Here is a 20,824-nt window from a genome sequence, read left to right on the forward strand (position 1 = left end):
CTTCTTCAATAATGAGGTAATAAATCATAATTACATCACACTGTGATAAACTTTGACTGAAAAGTTTAATGGATGTTTTTACCCTTTCCTCATGTAGCTTTTTAACATTATTCACATATTTAAATCAATAACAGTGTTTTATAGAAAATATAGAGCCTCTTTTAAGATGTGGGTATAGTATATTTTATAGTTTTCAATCCAAACCTAGTATTTCCAGGTGTTTAACAGCTGTATACTCTGATGAACTCTTGACATGAGGATAAAAGGGATGTAGTTGAATTGCATTCAAGTGCGATTAGAAGCAGAACATACACTAGAGTTTTTGGCGTACAAATGCACGTTGCACATGTGAAAGATTGGAATGGATAAAAGGCTGGATAAAAGAGACAATTTTGTGCATAAGAGAAATCTTACCCTAAAGTATTATCACTATGTAAACAGTGACAAAACCATCTAGGGTGTATTCCAGCTTTTCAGCCAGTGATCCCAGGATAGGCTCTGGGTCCATCATGACTCTGACCAGGATAAAGCTCTTACTGAAGATGAATGCATATAATCAATAATTAATGATTTACATTAAGGTTCACTTAACTATCAACATCTACTGTGTTAGTTAACATTTAAAAACCATAAATTTCAGCATAAATAAAGCCAAATTTAGAACAGCAAGTTAGCACTTGTATATTAGCTGATGTCTCTTTAAATGATAACTAATACATATGTATTAACTAACATTTATTCAATGCATTACTAAAAATAATCCACACAAATTAGCAAAAATTTAAAATTCCTACATGTTGATAAAATACTGACCTCCAGGTATAAATATCTGAACTTGCTTTCCAGCCTCAGTTCTGAATGTTGCCAGTTAACAACCGAAAACATGTTCATTAAGGTGTTATTGCTCATCATGGGCTTAGTTTTACTCAGTGATTGTATGAACATTGTCTAATGCAAGTGTTGATTATTTGGCTGATTTGGATTATTATTAAAAAAAAAAAGATCAATTATACAAGTGTTAATTTGGTAATATTATTTACGTTGTCATAATGCTGAAGTTCGTAGTTTGTTCATAGTTACATCAACGTTATCCAGATGTTCTGACAGCAGTGTATTTCTGCTCGGAGGTTTGAAACCCCCAAACAAATAATATAGAGAAGCTTGACCTTTGACCAAATTCAATTCAATTTAATTCTCCTGAATAATTCCAAAAAGAATTATTATGGCAGGCATAAAAAAAAAAAAAACATAAGTACAAACAACATACACATTACAACATTCTGGGAAAAGAAAACTTTATTAAGTCTCACACCTCATACCTAAATCCTCATACCTCAGCTAAAACACTGAAGAATTGTTTAGCTATTTAGCACCAAAATGTGTGTGCAAGTTGGTCAACCGAGCAAAGCTGTACAACTGAAAGAGTTAACTCTCTTTGTAGCAAAAGAAATGCTGACACAGTATTTCCTTTCTTAGACATGCCTTTCCACCTAGCAGCATCTCTTCAGCTGTCTACAGCAGGCCACATTCAGTGTGTTCTCCTGTTCACACTGCAGCAGATGACTGGCAGATTTGGCCCCAGTACGGTCCAAAAGTCTGAGTACACTACAAATAACTGTTATTTGATCATGTATCAAAAACTAGTACAACTAGTATTCACATGATGCTTATCAAGAATATATTATGTAAAACAGACAATTTTATAGCAGTTCGACGACCTTATATACAACTGAAATTTAGACACCATTTTCTCCCTTTAAAAACAAAACAAAACAAAGAAAGATCATTTCATTGCAAAGCTGTTATCTTAACATAGTTAAGGTTAATTGTAACGTTAATTGTAATCTCTTAATAACCTGGAAACAAGTCAGTCAGTCTTTTATGTGTCATGCATTATTGTGATCGCTGCTTCCAGTAAATAATAACATAATTTTTTTTTGTGAAGAATAGCTTTAATTAGTAAAAGATGATGTAATCTAGATTTTCAGAACTGATAAAATCAACCCTGTTGATTATATTGAATCTTTGGACATTTCTACTGCATAATGGGATTTTTGTAAGAATTTTGAGCACACAACAATGTGCAATGCACAACAGACCAAATTCATTTCTGTAAAACAGCCTCACAAATCAAAAGTGTATTGTATGATGCATTTTTTTTTTAAAGTTTAACTTTGCTTCCCACATTTGCTAAATCAAACATAGGACTACAGGAGACACAGATGCCTTAACTAGCTAACTAACTTAACTAGCTTACTTTTAGGTTAGAGTACCAGTAAGAAAAAAAAAAATCAATAAAAACATCCCAAATTCATTCTTGAGAATGGTCACCATCAATATTAGATGAAGTACTTTCTTATAAGTGCACTGCACCAAGCCGTTGTTTCACATTGCCAAATAACTGTAGCACAACATTTAGTATCTTATTCTTCTTATTATTATTATGCACAAGATGCAGCAACAGCTACAGATATCACAACCTATTATTAATTTAAAAAATCACAACTTGTAAACTTTTACCTTGCCTGCTTGTAGTCAGTATAAGTTCTTTTGAATAGGTATAGTTTCACAGATCAGTGTTTACTCTCTTGTTCTGGATGTGCTGCAGCAGGATTTGAGCTCTGCGCTGGAGATTGTGGATGGTGGCTCTGAGGCCTGCTGCTCCTCCTTGACTATCCCACAGCTCCTTATCCACAGACAGCGAGCGCAGGAGCAGCGGCTCTAGACAGCCAGACCGCAGCACTGACAAAGCTCTCTCCGGAAACCTGCCAAACAAAAACATGCTCTGCACTCAGGTTATTTTGGTACAGGTTAACTGATAGAACAGCTGATATAAGGCTCAGAATCCAAATAAATACAACCGGTCCTTCGGTGTTCCCTTCAAATCCACACCCCAGAATACATGCACTACACATAGAAGTGCTAGTGCAAGATGTGGAGTTTTCTAAATTGACAGATGAAATGATTGACAGGCAGGTAGAAGTGCCTCCTTGTCTGATTGCTTGGATGCTCGTGGTCCATGTCATAGTTATAGGAAAAGAGCAGATGCCATATTAGCCGCTGTTGCTAGTTATGGCGATACGTCAATGCTGTAACTCACTTCATGTCCCACTGATTTTCAGAAAATTTGCTTTGTCACAGATGCCATATTGGAGATGATATAAATGTACATACACCATCGTTATTCTGGTTGAGCCAAATTTCTGGAAACTGCCAGTAAGTATAGGATGAGTTACTACAGGCTACATGTTGACAGAAATGATAATAAAGCATTTTATTGCTATTGATATTTTGATATATCATTTAAATCTACTACAGGACTTATTACTTACTCATTACTATTAAACAGGATTACTATTTACTATTAAATTACATACATGTTTAATGTATGATTATGTAAAAATACCTTTGCAGGTTGATCAAGTAACACGTAATGTCACAGACATGGCCTCAAGCTGACCTTAGCTATCAGATGTTACGTCAAACCAAATAATGCTCAGTCGCAAATCCGCAAAATAATCTTACTTATATTTATATTTTACACACATCACGTAAAATATAAAGAGCAGCCACTAAGGACTTAGGTCAAGTTAAGGATAAGGTAATAAAACCTAAACCTACTGTACCAAACTGAAAACAAATAATGCTTAGATCAATGTATTTAAAATTAAGGGCAAAATTTCTTCATAAATTTCCACTTGCATACCTTTGAGAACTTAATTTAATGTAGTAACATGAACATTATATCAATATGCAAAGCTGCTGGAATGAGCCTTAAAATCACTGATTCCCTCTTTAACCTAATGTGTTTGTTTCATTTTATTCTTCAATGTGCTGAACTCAGCAAAGGTAATTACTGAAATTGCCACTGCATAATAGTTATGTTTGATCAAATTTCAAATTTAATTAGGTACTTGATTTAATATCTGCAATCTAGTGCGCACATGTGGATAATCTGTAAGCGCAAACCTTTTCTTCAATACACACATGCAATAGTAATAAAAGAAGATGACTAAATATAAACTTAATATAATAATTTATTGTCTTGAACATATTTTGGAATTGTCCTTTCCTCACCAGGACAACATTATAAGTAGATAAGTGCCCTCTCTGGCTTATTATCTACTCACCGTTTCAAATGGTGTGGCTGAATAAATGCCTTTATGTAAAGTAGATACATAAACGCATATGTAAAATTCCTTACATGCTCTAGCTTTCATGATGAATAAATGTCAGCACTTACTCATCAATGCCCTCAATCAGTCTGAAGTTGAGGTTGTCTTGTGGGTGATGAGGCCTGCCTGCATTATCTATAAAGACCAGTCTGGAGGGATCTGTCCTCCGAACCTGGAGAGAGAAAGAGAGAGAGAGCTAGTTCATATAGTCAGCACCCACTGATATAATTTCATTAGAAATGCAAGTGCCCTTGAATACACAAATACACTGGAACTTAATTATGTTAAATAAACTGCTATAAACATATTAGTCATCTTAAAGCTTTTTGAAAATGAACAAAAAGTAAGCTGACACATTTGTCAAATCATATAACAAGAAAGAAAATGCAGCTGACACACAGATGACAGTTTTTGGCCCTTAGAGCATTTCTGTCAATTCTGATATAATAAGAATTTCATTCTGCACATTATATTTAACATCCTCAAAAAGTGTGTAAATGAAATATTTATGAAAGGATTTCCTAATCTTATGGGGGTGCTAGATATCAAATCCAATACTGAGCGTCAGTCATTTGTGTACCATAAAATGTAACACACTACAAATAAGCACATGTATTTATTTTTGATGTGTCAGTGTGAAGAATTAGAGACAGTAAGACAGTGTAAAAAATGAATAGTTTTATATTTAGTTGTATCTCAGGCTTCAAGAGGGAACTAAAGCTCTGTATACTGTATAGTGTATACTGTAGAGTGAATTTAAAATGATCCAGGATGTTAATTTTAGCAGCTGTCCATGAGTAAAATATAAAAACAAATAAACTATCCTCTCATATTCTGCACAGGTACAAAATGTGTTGTTTCGTAGTGATTGCAACAGATCCTGCCAGCTTCTTGTCTTCTGGTAAGTCAATAGAACTGCATGCATTAGGAGCTAAAAAGTGCAATGGTATTATATTTCACTGAAGCCACCATGTCATCATTTATGCATGCAAGGATGTCAAAGAGAGTGTTAAAGTCCTAAACTGCTCAAGGACATGGCTGATTCCTCAGTGTAGAAATGCCACTTTAAACCACTTTTGAATATAGGTTTAGAATAAAAACTCCTAGCAGAAAATGACATTACCAGAATATGCACCAGCATTAAATCTTTAGGGTTTGCACATTTAACATTGAGAAGGTTCTCCACACACATATCAGCAGGGTCGGGCTGGAACCCACAGCAGTATCGGTCAAGTCTGTCATTCACCTGCGGGAGATCAACACACACACACACACACATACACACTTCAGAGAAAGAAGCATATTGTCACATTTACAGCAATATTATTACAGCCAAATGACATAGAAACAAAAGTAATGTTATTATTATGATATGAGATTAGATTAAGTAATGCTATCATGTTAAATAGCCTATTTACAAATATGCAATGTCTATCTATCTATCCATCCAACCATCCACCACATTCTTGTTTGTTCCTTTGTGGTTCATATTTTGCAGGTTGAACTATGCAGAGATGTGGTCCTCTGTGTGTTTTATCAGGCCTATAATAGGTTTTATAATAGTGCTTCTCCAGCGAACAGTGCGGTTTGCCACGGCTCGGCAAGAAATGGCTGCCCACGCACCCACACACAACCAAGTGTACCAATATTTTAATCTTTACTGAAAATAAAGAGTAGAGTGCAAACCATACCGGAGGTCATTAAAAGACACACACACACATATACACACACACACAGACACACAGTGCATTTTCTGGGGCTGAATTTCAAAAGTCTTTCTACACTATTCGTGAGGGCACTAAATAAGTGGTTTTAGATAGCACACATACATCTCATCAGTGTTGCAGTGACCTTGTGTGCTAATTGGGAAGATGTTAGTAAGGCATCATGTTATGATCATCTGCTACTTTCAGCTATCCTTGAGAACTGTAATGCACAGGACTCAGGAGATGTTTGAGCAACCATATGCAGGAGGATTTGGCAGTCACTACACTAGCCTACTACTGAAGATTTTTGTGCCAGTAGAGAAGAAGTTCCAGAGATAATCAGGACAATGCTGTGATGACTGTATCAACCAATGGTCTGCACTATTCTTAGCCCCACCCATATGTCCCAGCTCAGATCACATGGTACCTGGGTAAAAAAAGGTAAATAGATCATGGGTTGATAGTTACAGCACAGTTCATTTGGCAACATGGAGGATTGTGGGTAATAATTACCATCACACTGTACGGTGGACGGCACTATAGCACTATTTCCCAGGGCTGAGGCTTTCACACATCCCTGTTACATTGCACACGGCTGTGAAAAGCATACCGCAAAAGTGGACAAGAAACCAGTTTCAATCCAACAGGTTGGCATTTGAGTGATCACAGTTTGGAAGAGCATATATTTTGCACATTCAGAACAGCCAGTGAGAGGAAATTAACCTTACACTGAAAGGTTCATTTTGATAAGGGCAATGTAATACAGAGATAATGCAGCTGGGGTGTCCTAATATGAACTACCCAAATAATGAGTCACGTAATCATATAAGCAAATATTCCACAGTTGGACAGTATTTATCATTTTTTTGCCTGCATGTTCTGTTCCAACACCACAGTGAACTGTATTCTGTACACAGTGTGTTCTTCTTCATGACAGCCACAGAGATAACCTCAGTTTTAACTTACATAACCTTATTACTTAGTTATATAATCTTGTGCAATCTTGCTCCAGTGAACCATACTCAATGATTTTGCACTGTAGATTACAAATAAATATATGAATATTTTTATTCTTCATTCTAATAGTTCTGTCCTATTTTGGATCGTTCTGAGGTTAAAGTTCTGTGCTACTGATGGGAAGGCTGTGAGTAGTGAGGCCACACTGACACTACTGAGCCCTAGACTGCCTCAGGGGTGCTGTGCCATGGCTGACTCTGAGCTCTGACCTGAATACCCTTCCAAGACAGAAGGAGGATGAGGGATACATGAAGGGAAAAAAAATTGTACACGTGTACATGTATAATAACGATCTTATCTCTAGATACAATATATATGCATAGGCCTCATAGGCAAATGGGCATGTTCAGCCACCCCACACCAAATGCAGATCATGCTTATTCCCTACAAGTCCATTTTGGGTGTACTGTACCCTAAGGTATATACTTTAAGGTATAAGGTATATAAGGTATACTGTACATAAGGTATATACTTGTGTGAATTTGTAAGCACACTCAATATTCTACATTATGCTTTCAGTCATGGCCTCAAAACATCAAAACTTAGAAAGAAAAAGAATCAGTTCATAAGTTCATAAAAAAGAAGAAGAGCACAAGGAATAAAGGTCTTATCCACAGTGCACAGAAAGTCTTCTGTTCCTGTAGTGACAGTGAATGTGTCCTTCACACTGATGGGTGTTAACTTGCACCTCAGAGCCAGCAGGACTGTTCAGCAAGTATCTTAGAACAAGTGTTCAGGGATTCTGCTCTGCAAATCACACCAAATCAATACCATGCTATTAGCTGTTGGCCAGGTTACACTTATTGAATTTTTTCTCCATTTTTTTTCATGGCCTATCATAGCTATCTCATCTTACAATCAAATACATACACACACTCTTATACACAGTGTTTTCACTCTATATCAGCACTGTTTATGCAACTACATTAATTTAATTTCATTGTTTGCTACCTCAAACAATCAAGTGCTTTGGCCTATAACCCTTTATAAGGACATACAGTATAATGGTTCTGCTCTACTATGTAACCCATAATGGTTCATAAAGACAGAAATTATTAAAGAAAATGTCATCCGAAGAAGTTGTTTGGATTGTCACTATCAATCTCTTGTTTATCAAGATTAAAATGCCATTTTGCATATCCTGTACTGGAGAGATCACACTCACTTTATCATGTCCTCCTAGCTGACCCTGCGACCATTTCTTTAAAACCTGAAAAAGTATTATCTGGTCCCCTCCTATCACCCACCACCCACCTAGCCATCACACTTACCAGAGTACTGACTTTTAAGTTTAAAATTAATTAGTCAAATGTTACTGTATATTAACCGATTTATACTTCACTGATTTGTTGACCTTGACCTATTATTTTTCTCTGCTCTGTCCTCAGACAAATCCCATTTGTTATTGTTTGCCTGTAAAATCCATTGTTTTGATTCTGGAACTGCTGTTTTTAGGAATATTTTTCCTATTGTGATGCTCTTGCTTCAACGCAAACACTAAACCTATCCAAGACATTACCTTATGGGAAGGGTAAGTAAACTAAGCAGACATATCACCATTGTAATTACATTATTAAGGTATACATTTAATAAAACACAGCCCTACAGTATGGAAATTGAACCCCTGTGTGATCCACAGAAGAGTGAACTCAACCGTCAACCACACTGCAGACAGAGTTATGCACTCAGGTTCTTCTAATTAGAAGTGTATCAGAGAACCCATTTATGAGAATAGAAAATGCAATCATTAACAAAATAAGAAGGAAAAAAACAGGCTCATTGCAAAAGGCTGTCTGAGATGGGCCACTGTCTGAGAGGGAAATGAATGCTGCTGATGAGAAAGCTCATCAGGATTTTGTGCAGTACTGCTTTTGGCAGGCAAGTCATTGTTTACTTGGCAGAGTCCTCCATTTCACTCAGTGAATCATTATAAAAAGTAATTTCAATACTGATGCTGTTAAAATAATACTATAATAACCGTACATTTTTGTTTAGTTGGATTCGTGCCAGATCCTGAAACTCTTCTCCTTCTGTGGCTCCTCTCACCCTCTGGACTTGCCTGATTGATCCTGATACTGCTCTGTCCCTGCTGCATTTTCAGCTTGGAGCTTCTGCACTTACAGTATGACTCACCTCATGCTGCTGTGGTAATCTTATCATTATACCCCAGAGACTTCCCAAAAATCATTTATGCCTACATGCTTAGGAAACAGGGTTCTTTAAGAGTTCATTAGGTAATTAAGATTTCTTGGCCAAAATAAGCAATGGCTTATTTCTCATTACAGGTTTCACGTAATGTTCAAAATAAAACTGTATTGTATATAGATGATCGTTATGAGACTCTACCTAACCTCTCACCTGTAGCAGGAAGTCAAACAGTGCCAGTCTTCCCCATTCTGAATGGTGTACACCTACACACACTGATGAGTTCAGAGGCACTTGCATCCCACATCTTGCTTTTAGCAGATCCTGATACTGGGGCCAGGTGAGGGAAAAAGAGTTCTGGTCATTATCATCATCAGCTAGATGCTGAATATCTGGGTCCCACCACACCACAGGTCTGCCAGAACCACTGGTATACTTATATGGTAATAGATCACTATGAAAAGTCCTTAGCACTGCTGGAAGACTGCGATTCAAACCCAAGATCCTATCCAAATGGAATGCAAGAACCTCAAACCAATCACTCGGGCGCTTGATCAGGGCACACTGTTCTGTGTGGCAGAGTCTGTTATGGTCCCCCGTAAGTGGAGCGGTGTTTTCATTGCAACCACCAAGTCCCACTTGAAGCACTTGGCCATGGCCTGGAATTCTGGCTTTACTCAACACAGTGCCTCTGGCAAGGAGATTCATCTTCTTCACATCATCCTCACTAAACCAGGGCAAAGATTCAGCTCTAGTTTGAGCCCAATCTTCACTGAAATGCTGATCATGCAAAGTCTCACACCAACTAGTCTTGAAGTCCCTCCCCTCAGCCCCTTCTCCAGAGACACTGTTGTTTTCAACCATAGAGTAGTGCCGCTTCTTCCCAGAAAACTTTGCTTGTCTTTCATATGTTTTGGTTCCTTTTGAGGCCCATTCAAGTTCTGCAGACAGCCCTAAACTGGCTTTCCACTTCAGCCCCTCTGGTTTGCGCCCATCTGGAGTGCATTTGTGACTGCATGGCTTAATGTCTGGGTGGAGGGAATGCATGCTGGCAGACTGAGGTATGGTTTGGTCATGTCTGGGAACAAGGTGGCTGGCATATTTGGAGTCATTGCCATTGCCTGGTTGGTTGGACAACCTTTCCTTTGTATTGGCCATATATGTCTTGGAGGAGTGCTTGTTTCTGCCTTGATAAAACCCTTGTTTTAGTTTCACAAATATTTTTGCATTACTTCTGGTTGAAAAATTGACATTTTCCTGTAGTTTATTGCCTCTACGTTGGTGCTGGTCAATTACTAGTGTGTGCTTTTCTGAAGCTTTCATTTTAGAAAGCTTCCAAGATCCCCTATGTATGTTTGGACGTAGATGTTTAGAGATCCTTGCTTCTGCCTCAGAGGGTTGGTGAGGCCCTTGTGATAGCAAACATTTCTGTTCACAGGGCAAAGGTGAATATGTGTTTATCATCACTACTGACAGGGTGAGGAGAGACAGAAAGACCACAATGTGGCGCCGCTTCACTTTCAGCTTCATCCCTGCTCCCAGAGCCTGCCGGACAGAGCAAAGAAACAGTGCTGATTAAGACAAATAATACATCAATAACTACTTGGGTGCCAATGTCAGCAAATCACAAACTAGCTATTTTTTCCAAAACTAGGCAGAGAAAAGCATCTCAGATCTCAGGAAGAGACAATAAATATCAGCATGAGTCAAAAGAAATTCCATTCAGGGGATGGTGCTATATGTACAGCAGTCAGACTTGGCTATGTGTGGAAAAGATCAACATTAGTTGGATTTTCCATTCATGATGCATATATATTCTGTTTCTCTCTCTCTCTCTCTCTCTCTATTTTAGATTTTTGAGAAGTATACTTGGTTCTACATTATTCCCAAAATGGCATCATGTTTTTGAACCAAACTGAAACTGACCTGAAAACTGCTTTAGACATCACAGAAATCTGAGTGGAATGATCCCAAACATGTATTTAGCCTTTCTTTCAGTGGACTTCTTTAATTATCTTGGCCCCAATATACCATTTTCTTGAAGAGTAAGCTGTAATTTTAGGTTGCATATGGTAGCAATTGTCTACCAATATATATCTAAAAATAAAGGAAGGCAAACGCTGTTTTAAGTTTTTTTTTCATAAAAGCTAGCATTTTGGTCAATGTTGCTTTGTGGTTTTGTTTTCTCACTAAACTGCATTTTTATGTCACATGTTGTCTTTTTCCTAGAACATTTTCCTTTCTACTGAGAAGGTACATCTGCTGTACCGATGTCTGTCTCTGTATCTGTATAGTGAAGAGGGAAACCTGAGGGGAGAGGAATGTCTAGGCTCTGTAGGATCTCTCACAGTGGCTGAATGTTTTTATGACTTTTCCAGATAGTGCTTATGAAAGGCTCCCATTATTTGGCAGGTTGAAGAATGTCATGCCTGTAGCACCAAAGGGCTGAAGTTCTTATGGATTAGTTTTCCTTGCCTCTGAGGAAACTAATACACAGGCCTACCTTCTGCAGGGACATGCACATCATCTCACTGGCATGTTTAGAGATGGTGTGCTGTAGAGGGAGATGGGTATGGAAGTAATATTATGGTGAGTAAGTAGAAGCAACTGATTTATAATGGGGGTATGGGTTTGGGTTTGTGGCTAACCATGCTAACAAAACAAACCGAGAGCTGCATTAATGACATGTGTTAGCTTAGACCAAACACTGAAGTGGCAGTGATGACATACAGAAAAAAGAATTACCTATAGAACAGCTCAAAGGTCTCTATATTTGTATTTATATATTAGCTTTGATATTAAAGATTTATTTGAAAGTGGTTCACAGAGGAATCAAACATGCAGATACAGGTACAAAAATATAACTGATCAGACATAGTGTAGTGCAACACAGATCCATATTTAATTGGAATATTGTTGAAATATGGCTATATGGTTAAGGTAGAAATATGGTTATACCTCTTAAGTGTAAACAAAGACATTTAAATATCACAATTCTTTTTACCTAAGACTGTTAACAGGGGCCACATGAGAAGATTTTCACCAAATTGGACTCAGATGTAATGAATATTGAGACCACCTCATACAAGTGTCTAGTTTTTTTTCACATTTTGGATGACACCTCTCTAATTAAGCAGTCAAGCATTTAGCACATGCCATTCCTGTCAGCATGTCAGTATACTTGCATGCTAAGCTTGCTGCCTTAAACTACTTCAACAATCTCCAATAAAAACAGTTCCAAAGAGCAAGGCAAAGGTGTCATACTTTTCAACAAGGCAGTGCTCCAAGCACAACACCCAGACAAACTAAGCCTGAAGAGCAGATAGTAAAGACTTGTTTTTATTCAATGTATCCTTGATAATGTCTCAGCCCCAGATGTACACTATATGGCCAAAAGCATGTGCTATGTAAAAGGTCCCTGGTGCTCTAACGGTTAAGGATCCTGCATTCTCACCACGGTGGCCTGGGTTTGATTCCTGGGAACCAACCCAGCCACTGGGAGTGTACTCTTAGTGTCGGTCCCAAGCCCGGATAAAATGGGAGGGTTGGGTCAGGAAGGGCATCCGGCGTAAAAACTGTGCCAAATCAAACATGTGGACCGATGATCTGCAATGGTGACCCCTAACAGGAGCAGCTTAAAGAACAACAATATGTACTATGTAAAAGCACACATCTTAATGGAACATTTTAGTTCACATTCTGTTCAGGTGATAGCTCTACTTTACTGTTACTCTATTACATATCCATCAAAACAGATTTGTATTTAGATCCTCAAAGTACTCAATACAAATCCAAGACCAACTCAAATACGAAGCTGTAAGAAATGATGTGAACATTCACTCTGTCCCTAACCCTTAATTCAACCTTAATTTAACCATAAACAGAGTAGTGCAGATAGTTAAAAATCTGCATAATAAAACAGAAGATCATTGAGAATCTGTGTTTTGTCAACTGGTTGTTCTTGGAAAGAAAGATTTTATCTAAAAAAAAAATAAAAGCTTGGACATGCCTCAAACATATGAGATTTGGTTATACTGAAAAACAAATAATCTTCCAACATCCAAATAGCATTTTTTTTGTTCGTGTGTTTGTATTTCTCAACTACTTTTCTTATGGAAATGGAGAATGTTGTACTATCCCTTCAACTAATTCCAGCACAGGTACAGGCAAGTGAGGTCATTTAGTCTTTTACCAGGCAAACAGGTTGTGAGTGAGAGAAGGTCTTAAAGAGGCTGATCTCATTAAACATGGAGGATAATAAAGACACAGCAGGGACAGGTTAATGCAAAACCCACCAAGGAGATGATTAAGATAAGGTCAGAGCCAATTTCAATGATAATGATCAGGCCTTTCTTGCGAGCTGCCAGTGCTGCATAATTACATTGCCTCTAGCTTTAACTGCAAGTTAGAGACATGTCAATGGCCCATACAGCAAGTCATCTCACTCAGGAGGAAGAAAGAAAATAAAGAAATAGCTTGCACAAAAGGCTTGTTTGTGATGAAGGGAAAGGTCAGAACAGAGGGGGAAAAAAAGCCTTGCTCAGTGTTTGGCAGTAATTGAACAAAAATGCACCTTGAGACCATTAGAGCTGTCAGGAAAGTAATGTCTGTTCAGAAGAGACATGCAGATTGTTTAAGTGTTAGAGAGAGAGAGAGAGAGAGAGAGAAAGAGAGAGTGAGAGAGGATAGCTCTGGTATTTTTATCACAGCATTATGTGACCTTGAACTAGGGATGCATCAATATCATTTTTCTGACTGATACGAAGACATGTCTTTTGATAGCTGTCAGTAATGATACTGATATTGGAATGAGTATTATAGTATGAATATTCCAAACATTTGATTTAATTCTGTTTATATTTGCCCATTTTAAATATTGGCCAAGAAAAACACACATGTGCATGTTCATATAATTAGGCTACTAGGATTGTTCTTTATAATGTTAGCTGATTTTAAATGAGTGCATAAGCTAGCTACAGTAGTTACCTTAGATTGAATAGGGTAGGGTTGCAGTGGAGAAGAGAGAATATTGTCTCAATTCGAATAAGTGCTTCTGTACAGCTATAGGTAAAGTATGTTTCAGTGCCTTCACTGCATATCAATCCCCTGTTGTCAGGACAAATAGCAGCCAATCGTCAAGAACAATATACTGGGTAAGCGCTGTTATTTTCACTCATCTAGGGTTGTGTGTAGATATTTTTCTCACCTATCCAGCATTGTGCTGCAGTGCTGGTTGCTGTCATGTGCTGCTCGCAATGTATTCCTCATGCTGATTTTATGTTTAAGACAATATGGCATTGGTTTGAAAGCATGAGTTTCTCTGTGCTCTGTGCTCACAGTGCATCTCTACTCCATGCCAGTCTACACGGGATTTCTGGTCTGGAAGACACTACTGAACGTTATTTGCATTATTGAACATTTAGGATTTACGAAACACATTGGAGGGGCTCTTAAGTTTAAGAGATCTGCATCAGGAAATCTTTGGTGCTTATTGATTGATTGATTATTTCAAAATTAAAGTGATTATTATTAGTAGTATTATTAGTATTATTTTATTTATTTATTTATTTTTATAATTTACCTCTAGGGCCTGCCTAATGTCCCTATAAGGTCTGAACTGTCACATATTCATATCATTATGGGGACATTTAGTCTCCTAGTGAAGTATGACTCAATGATGCTCATTTTCTGGTGAGATATCAAAAACAAGGGACAAGTATGTCTGATAAAGGATGAGATGAATGAAGGAGAAAAGCAAAATAGAGCAGCAGAGACAAAGCGAAAGTATGTGTGTTCATGTTCAAGTTGGTGTGTGCATGAAAGAGAGCTGAACCATCTGCTCTTGTCCAAGACTTGTGTGTGTGGTTGTTTCTGCTATTATAACTGCATTAAGTGCCTGTTTGGAAAACATTTTTTCAGAATTATTAAAAATGAATATAAAAGATTCTTAAACTAAACTTGTATTTAATGAACAGAAGATTATTTACTCTATTCATGAATTAAAGGAATACTCTAGTGTTTTTAAACCTAGTCTCTATGCCCAGCAACTGTGGTGTACGGGGGACGAAAACAGACAATAATTTAACTAAATAATAACTTTAACTTCCTACACTTGTTCCTCATTGACCATCACTGGAGTCACTCTATATACCATGCCACTCCACATACATGTTGGCAGGTTTTGCCAGCCTGTTGTGTATTTCTAAGCATTTGTTTCTGTGTTTTATCCCATTCCCATTTTTTGAATTTGACTGCATTGTCCTATTTGGCTGCATGTTTTGCAATCTACCTGGTTTGACTTCGTATTTGGAATTAAAGAGCTCTAAGAGTATCAAACTGGTTCTGCTAGCTTGTGACATTTAGAAGGAAGAAGACATTACCCAAGATGCTCTTCTATAGTTTGTCCAAACTTTGAACATTGGAGCAATACAGTAAAAAATAATTCCAGGTCCTTACACTTTTCCTGAGGTTTCCATGGATTATTTTCCATGGATATATTTATAATATACACAGGATTCCATTCATACCACATCCTGCAAAACACACAACGTTTCATGATATCTTTGATATTGAGCGTGAGATATTCTGGGGTCGACATATTTTCCTACAGAATATGAAATGGAGGAAATAATAATATAGCACAAGTTCCTCTCATAATACAGTGTCAGTTCGTGGCTCAATGAGCCAGTCAATCATTGAGCCAGTGAGTTTTATGAGACAATAAAAATGGAAAATATTGTGTGGAAGTCATGTGGAATATTATTTTGTTTTCCTGATACGATTTGAATTTGTCATGTACATTGTGTCAGACAGTGGTTCATCTCTCATACATACCCAAACAAACATTTTATAGTAACCGTGAAAACACAGACAGAGCCTGCAGAAATCGAAGGGCCAGTAATCAAAGGAGCTCTAGAGTGTGATACACTACAGAGAACACAAACCTTATATGTTCTTTGTGCCTGGGCCTTGAAGAAATTTGTGCACATATATTTTTTTTATACACTGCCTAATGAGGGGCACCTACACTCACCGAGCACTTTATTAGGAACACTAAACACTATACTAATACTGCGTAGGGCCACAATTTGTTCTAAAAACAGCCTCAATCCTTCATGGCATGGATTCCACAAGATATTGGAAACATTCCTTTGAGATTCTGGTCCATGTTGACATGATTGCATCACGCAATTCCTGCAGATTTTTCAGGTGCACTTTCATGCTGCGAATCTCCTGTTCTACCACATCCCAAAGGTGTTCTATTTTATTCAGATACAGTGACTGGGAAGACCACTGAAGAACACTGAACTCATTGTCACGTTCATGAAACCAGTTTGAGATGACTTTTGCTTTGTGACATGGTGCATTATCATGCTGGAAGTAGCCATTAGAAGATGAGTAAATTGTGGCCATGAAGGGATGCACATGGTCAGCAACAATACTCAGATAGGCTGTGGCAGTCAAGTGATGATTAATTGGTACTAATGGGCCCAAAATGTGCCAAGAAAACATTCCCCACACCATTACACCACCTCCACCAGCCTGGACTGTTGACACATGGCAGGTTGGGTCCATAGATTCATGCTGTTGACGCCAAATTCTGACCCTACCATCTGTGTGCCTCAGCAGAAATTGAGATTCATCAGAACAGGCTATGTCTTTCCAGTCTTCGACTGTCCTGTTTTGGTGAGCCTGTGCCCACTGCAGCCTCAGCTTTCTGTTCTTGGCTGACTGAAGTGGAACATGATGTGGTCTTCTGCTGCCCATCCGCCTCAAGGTTCGTCGTGTTGTGCATTCTGAGATGCTTTTCTGCTCACCACAATTGTACAGGTTTCTGATATCTATCCGAGTTACTGTAGCCTTTCTGTCAGCTTGAACCAGTCTTGCCATTCTTTACTGCACCATTCTGAGTAAACTTTAGAAACTGTTATGTGTGAAAATCGCAGGAGATCAGCAGTTATAGAAATACTCAAACCAGCCTGTCTGGCACCAACAATCATGTCACGGTCAAAATCACTGAGATCACATTTTCCCCCATTCTGATGGTTGATGCAAACATAACCCGAAGCTGTTGGCCTGTATGTGCATGATTTTATGCATTGCACTGTTGCCACATGGCTTATTAGATACTTGCATGAATGAGTAGGTATACAGTTGTTCCTAATAAAGTGTTCCCTGAGTGTATTTTTAAGTGCCTTAATAAAACTGCCTAATTAGGGATGTCTATGTAATGCACCAGATTTTCTTAAACTAAGCATACTGTGTACTATCATGATTTGCAGATGAAGGGATGCAAGTGGATGGTGAAATCAAGCACAAGGATAGGAAGTTGAGGAAACTAGAGAAATTCAAATGGGCAGAGAACTAGAACAAGGTGCTGGAGAGAGACTTCCTAAGACTTACTGACTACAATCAAGTGTGTGTTATCAGATGTCCAGTGTGGACTGGTTAATGATGAGTCTGGTGATTGGTCATGTGACAGAGTATGGGGTTCATGAGGTGCCATTATCCATGACTGGGAATGGGAATGAGTAATGTAAGTTGACTGCTTGGAAGTCATACAGAAGCAAGCAATGATTCAGAATTAACACGCACTTATGATGTTTGTGAATAATTTATTAAGGAGTTATATTCATTATGGATGCATTGTAAGCTGTTTGTTTTATCATAAATTATTAATCTGTTAAAGATATATCCTACACCAGGGGCCAGAAATTGTACTAGATTCTTCCTGTCCAGGACTGAATTTGGGCACACTTATGCTATACTTGAAGCATGTACTATTTAATATCACCAGGCTGTCAGTACACACTTTGTTTCTTCAGAATTTATTTGACAATAAATTCAACTGCCAATATGCCCTGGCAAACTGGGCTCTACAAGCAAAGGGCAGGATGCATTTTCAATCATATTCCTTTATTTAAAATGAATCCAAGATGCTGCACAGTCAGCCACATATTAAAGATGTAAAACTGCTGTCCTTTGCAGAACAAACTGACACATCACACACTGGCTGCATTCTGTGCACTAAAAAAGCAAAGTCTCCAAAAATCATGCATTCTTAAATGATCACGACTCCTTCAAGTAAATATGGATTCTTTCTCAGGCTGAATTACCTTGTCTTATTCGAGCTGCACTCACTTAGTGCTTAGTTACAACACACCAGTAAAAGTGGCATGACTCATATTACGGAACGCAATCACTCTCCACGTAGCAAATACTTTACTGATAAATCAGCTTCCTCCTAGGACCTGTGAGTAACAGATTTATGTTAAGCCAGTTAGCAATACATGCATCATCCATAATGCAAGACAATACAGTGAAGTAGAGCCTGGGCTTGTTTGGACTGTGTCACTCAAGGATCTACATGCAACCAGAATCAAGCTTCTATGGCAAAAGTGTAAATGCACAGCTAGACGATATGAACACACACACACACACACACACAAGACTTAGCCTCCAATTCATTTTCTTAATCAATAATTAATTAATTAATTTCATTTAACAGGATTTAACAGGACATGCCTACTTCCCTGTGTTCTATGCATCTAATCTGGTGAACTCAAATGTGCAACAAAAATGAAAAATGTATTCAGTAAAGATGGGAGTACAGAACTCGTGATGAATGACTGTGGGGGCAGATTGAGACCACACACAAAAGCAGACCTATTTCAGGCATTAAATATAGACCTGATCAACCCTTCACTGCTGAGCTTTTTCTCCGGAGAATCAAGTCAAGGGGAGTGATGAGAAATTCATGTGTGTGTGTATATATATATATATATATATATATATATATATATATATATATATATATAATGTTCTATCCTGACCTTGGCTTACTGTCTGTGTGGAGTGGCTTACTGTCTATGCTCCTGTGGGTTTACTCCAGGTTCTCCGGTTTCCTTCCACCTCACAAAAACATGCAGGTAGGCGAACTGGCCACGCTAACCTGCCTGTAAGCGTAATATTTTGTGCATAGCGTCCTGCAGTTGATTGGTGTCCCATTTGGGGTGAATTCTCCCGCCTTGCACTTACTGTTCTTGGGATAGGCTCCAGATTCACAGTCACCCAGAGCCATAAGTGGGTACTGAAGATGAATTAAGTGAATGAATGAATAATTATGCCAATGAATAGTCCTCATAATAATACTAAGTAAATGTGAATATAGATGAATTTCCCAAAAGCACTGCAGCATAAAACTATCAGAACAAATACAAGAGAATCTCTTGAGACTACTTTAAGGAAAGTGGGCTAGAAGTAACTTTCCTACAAGCTTCTATAAGTAGTTATTCTACAGAAGGTCCGTAAAACGTGGCTTGATATTGTTTGAAAGGAATCCATTAAGGCTTCCTTAAGGCTAAGCTCTAGGTGGCGCTGTCTAGTCGGCTATACATATAGAGTATGTGCATAATTCAGATGAAGGTATGCATGGTAGTATGCATGAAGGAGCAACTGTAACTGCATGGAGAGACACAATTCCGTCCGAGTAGCACAAGCTTGCAAAGCTGCAAAGCTACACACTAATATTCTTCTGCTTTTGGTAATGAAGAGAGAGTTGTGGGAACAGAGGCATTCCTTATAAACTGCAAGAGAATAAAAAAAATCACTGAAACCCCACAGCAATTAACAGACCATTACTTATGTCCTCTTACCATCACAAAAGCGGTTCCAGCGGTTCCAGCTGTTTAGTGCTCACACAGGACTGTCCTTGGTTGCGACCATTCCTCCTTCATCGCCACATCATCATCCTCATTCCTATGGCATGAAACAGCAGCAGGCTGCAGAAGCCGCACTCACGCTTCATTATTCCACTCTCTCTTTTTGTCCTCACACTCTTCATATCTTATTTACATCCGCAGGCTGCGTGTGTGTGCGTGTGCAGATGTGTGTGTGTGTGTGTGTGTGTGTGTGGGGAAATGTTGCAGACCCCTGTGTTGCGCTTTCGTACCGTGCACCTTCAACTTCGAGGCTGCAAAAGCTGCAAAACTTAACAAGTTCACATTCTTCTCCAAGGACGGAAACCTCAGGAGTGGGGCTAGACTGCTTGGGCAGGACAATCCCTCCGGATTCGTAGTGTAGAGTGAAACCTGAGAGCTGCAGAATGCGCCGACTTTAATCCATAGGGAAAGCTGAAAACGCCTGGAAGAGCGGCTGCAGGGGCAGGGGGAAGGCCAGGAGGAAGCACCTACTCATTAGAAGTAGTGAATTAACGCTTGTATTGTTCCCTCAGACCTATCAGTGTGGGCTTCTGAACACTCAAGCAGCCTTTTGAACACAACTTTTTAAACCTGGAGACTTGGATGTGTACCGGCGCCATGCACTAACCTGAAACTTCTACAGAGCTGCATTATATGATTTGAAGGTCCAGCCTACACACTGCACTTCTCTATAATTGAGTTATTAATCTGCAATGGAACGCACACGCACGCGCTTTTAAACGCGCCCACGCGCGCCTACACATCATACACGTGCACAGGAAGTAGCCTACAGAGGGAGGACAAACACAATCATGTATAATCATAATCATAGAAAACCCAGACATTACCTATTTTCAATATAAACTTAATCAGTCTAACGTCATTTTTACCCGCCATAACTGCAGAGAGCCTAGGACAATACTGCCCTCTACTGGCAAGTTTATGAAGTTGCAGATGTGTAAAGCTCTATCTATCTATCTATCTATCTATCTATCTATCTATCCATCTATCTATCTATCTATCTATCTATCTATCTGTTTCCTAGATGTAGTAAAAATTAATCATAGTACACACAGCTCAC

General features: G+C 38.4%; 1 protein-coding gene across 1 annotated transcript; it reads right to left on the bottom strand.

Moving 5' to 3' along the window:
- Nucleotides 1–802: 802 nt before the first annotated feature.
- gask1a (golgi associated kinase 1A) lies at nucleotides 803–20,213 on the bottom strand. Its single transcript, XM_026926046.3, has 5 exons — nucleotides 19,699–20,213; nucleotides 9,257–10,588; nucleotides 5,299–5,421; nucleotides 4,244–4,347; nucleotides 803–2,765 (listed from the first exon to the last, which is right to left on the bottom strand). The coding sequence occupies exons 1-5, from the start codon at nucleotides 19,699–19,701 to the stop codon at nucleotides 2,567–2,569; spliced, it is 1,761 nt and encodes a 586-aa protein (XP_026781847.3). The 5' UTR covers nucleotides 19,702–20,213; the 3' UTR covers nucleotides 803–2,566.
- Nucleotides 20,214–20,824: the final 611 nt, after the last annotated feature.

Source organism: Pangasianodon hypophthalmus, chromosome 1, assembly GCF_027358585.1.
Source record: "Pangasianodon hypophthalmus isolate fPanHyp1 chromosome 1, fPanHyp1.pri, whole genome shotgun sequence".
Taxonomy (NCBI): domain Eukaryota; kingdom Metazoa; phylum Chordata; class Actinopteri; order Siluriformes; family Pangasiidae; genus Pangasianodon; species Pangasianodon hypophthalmus.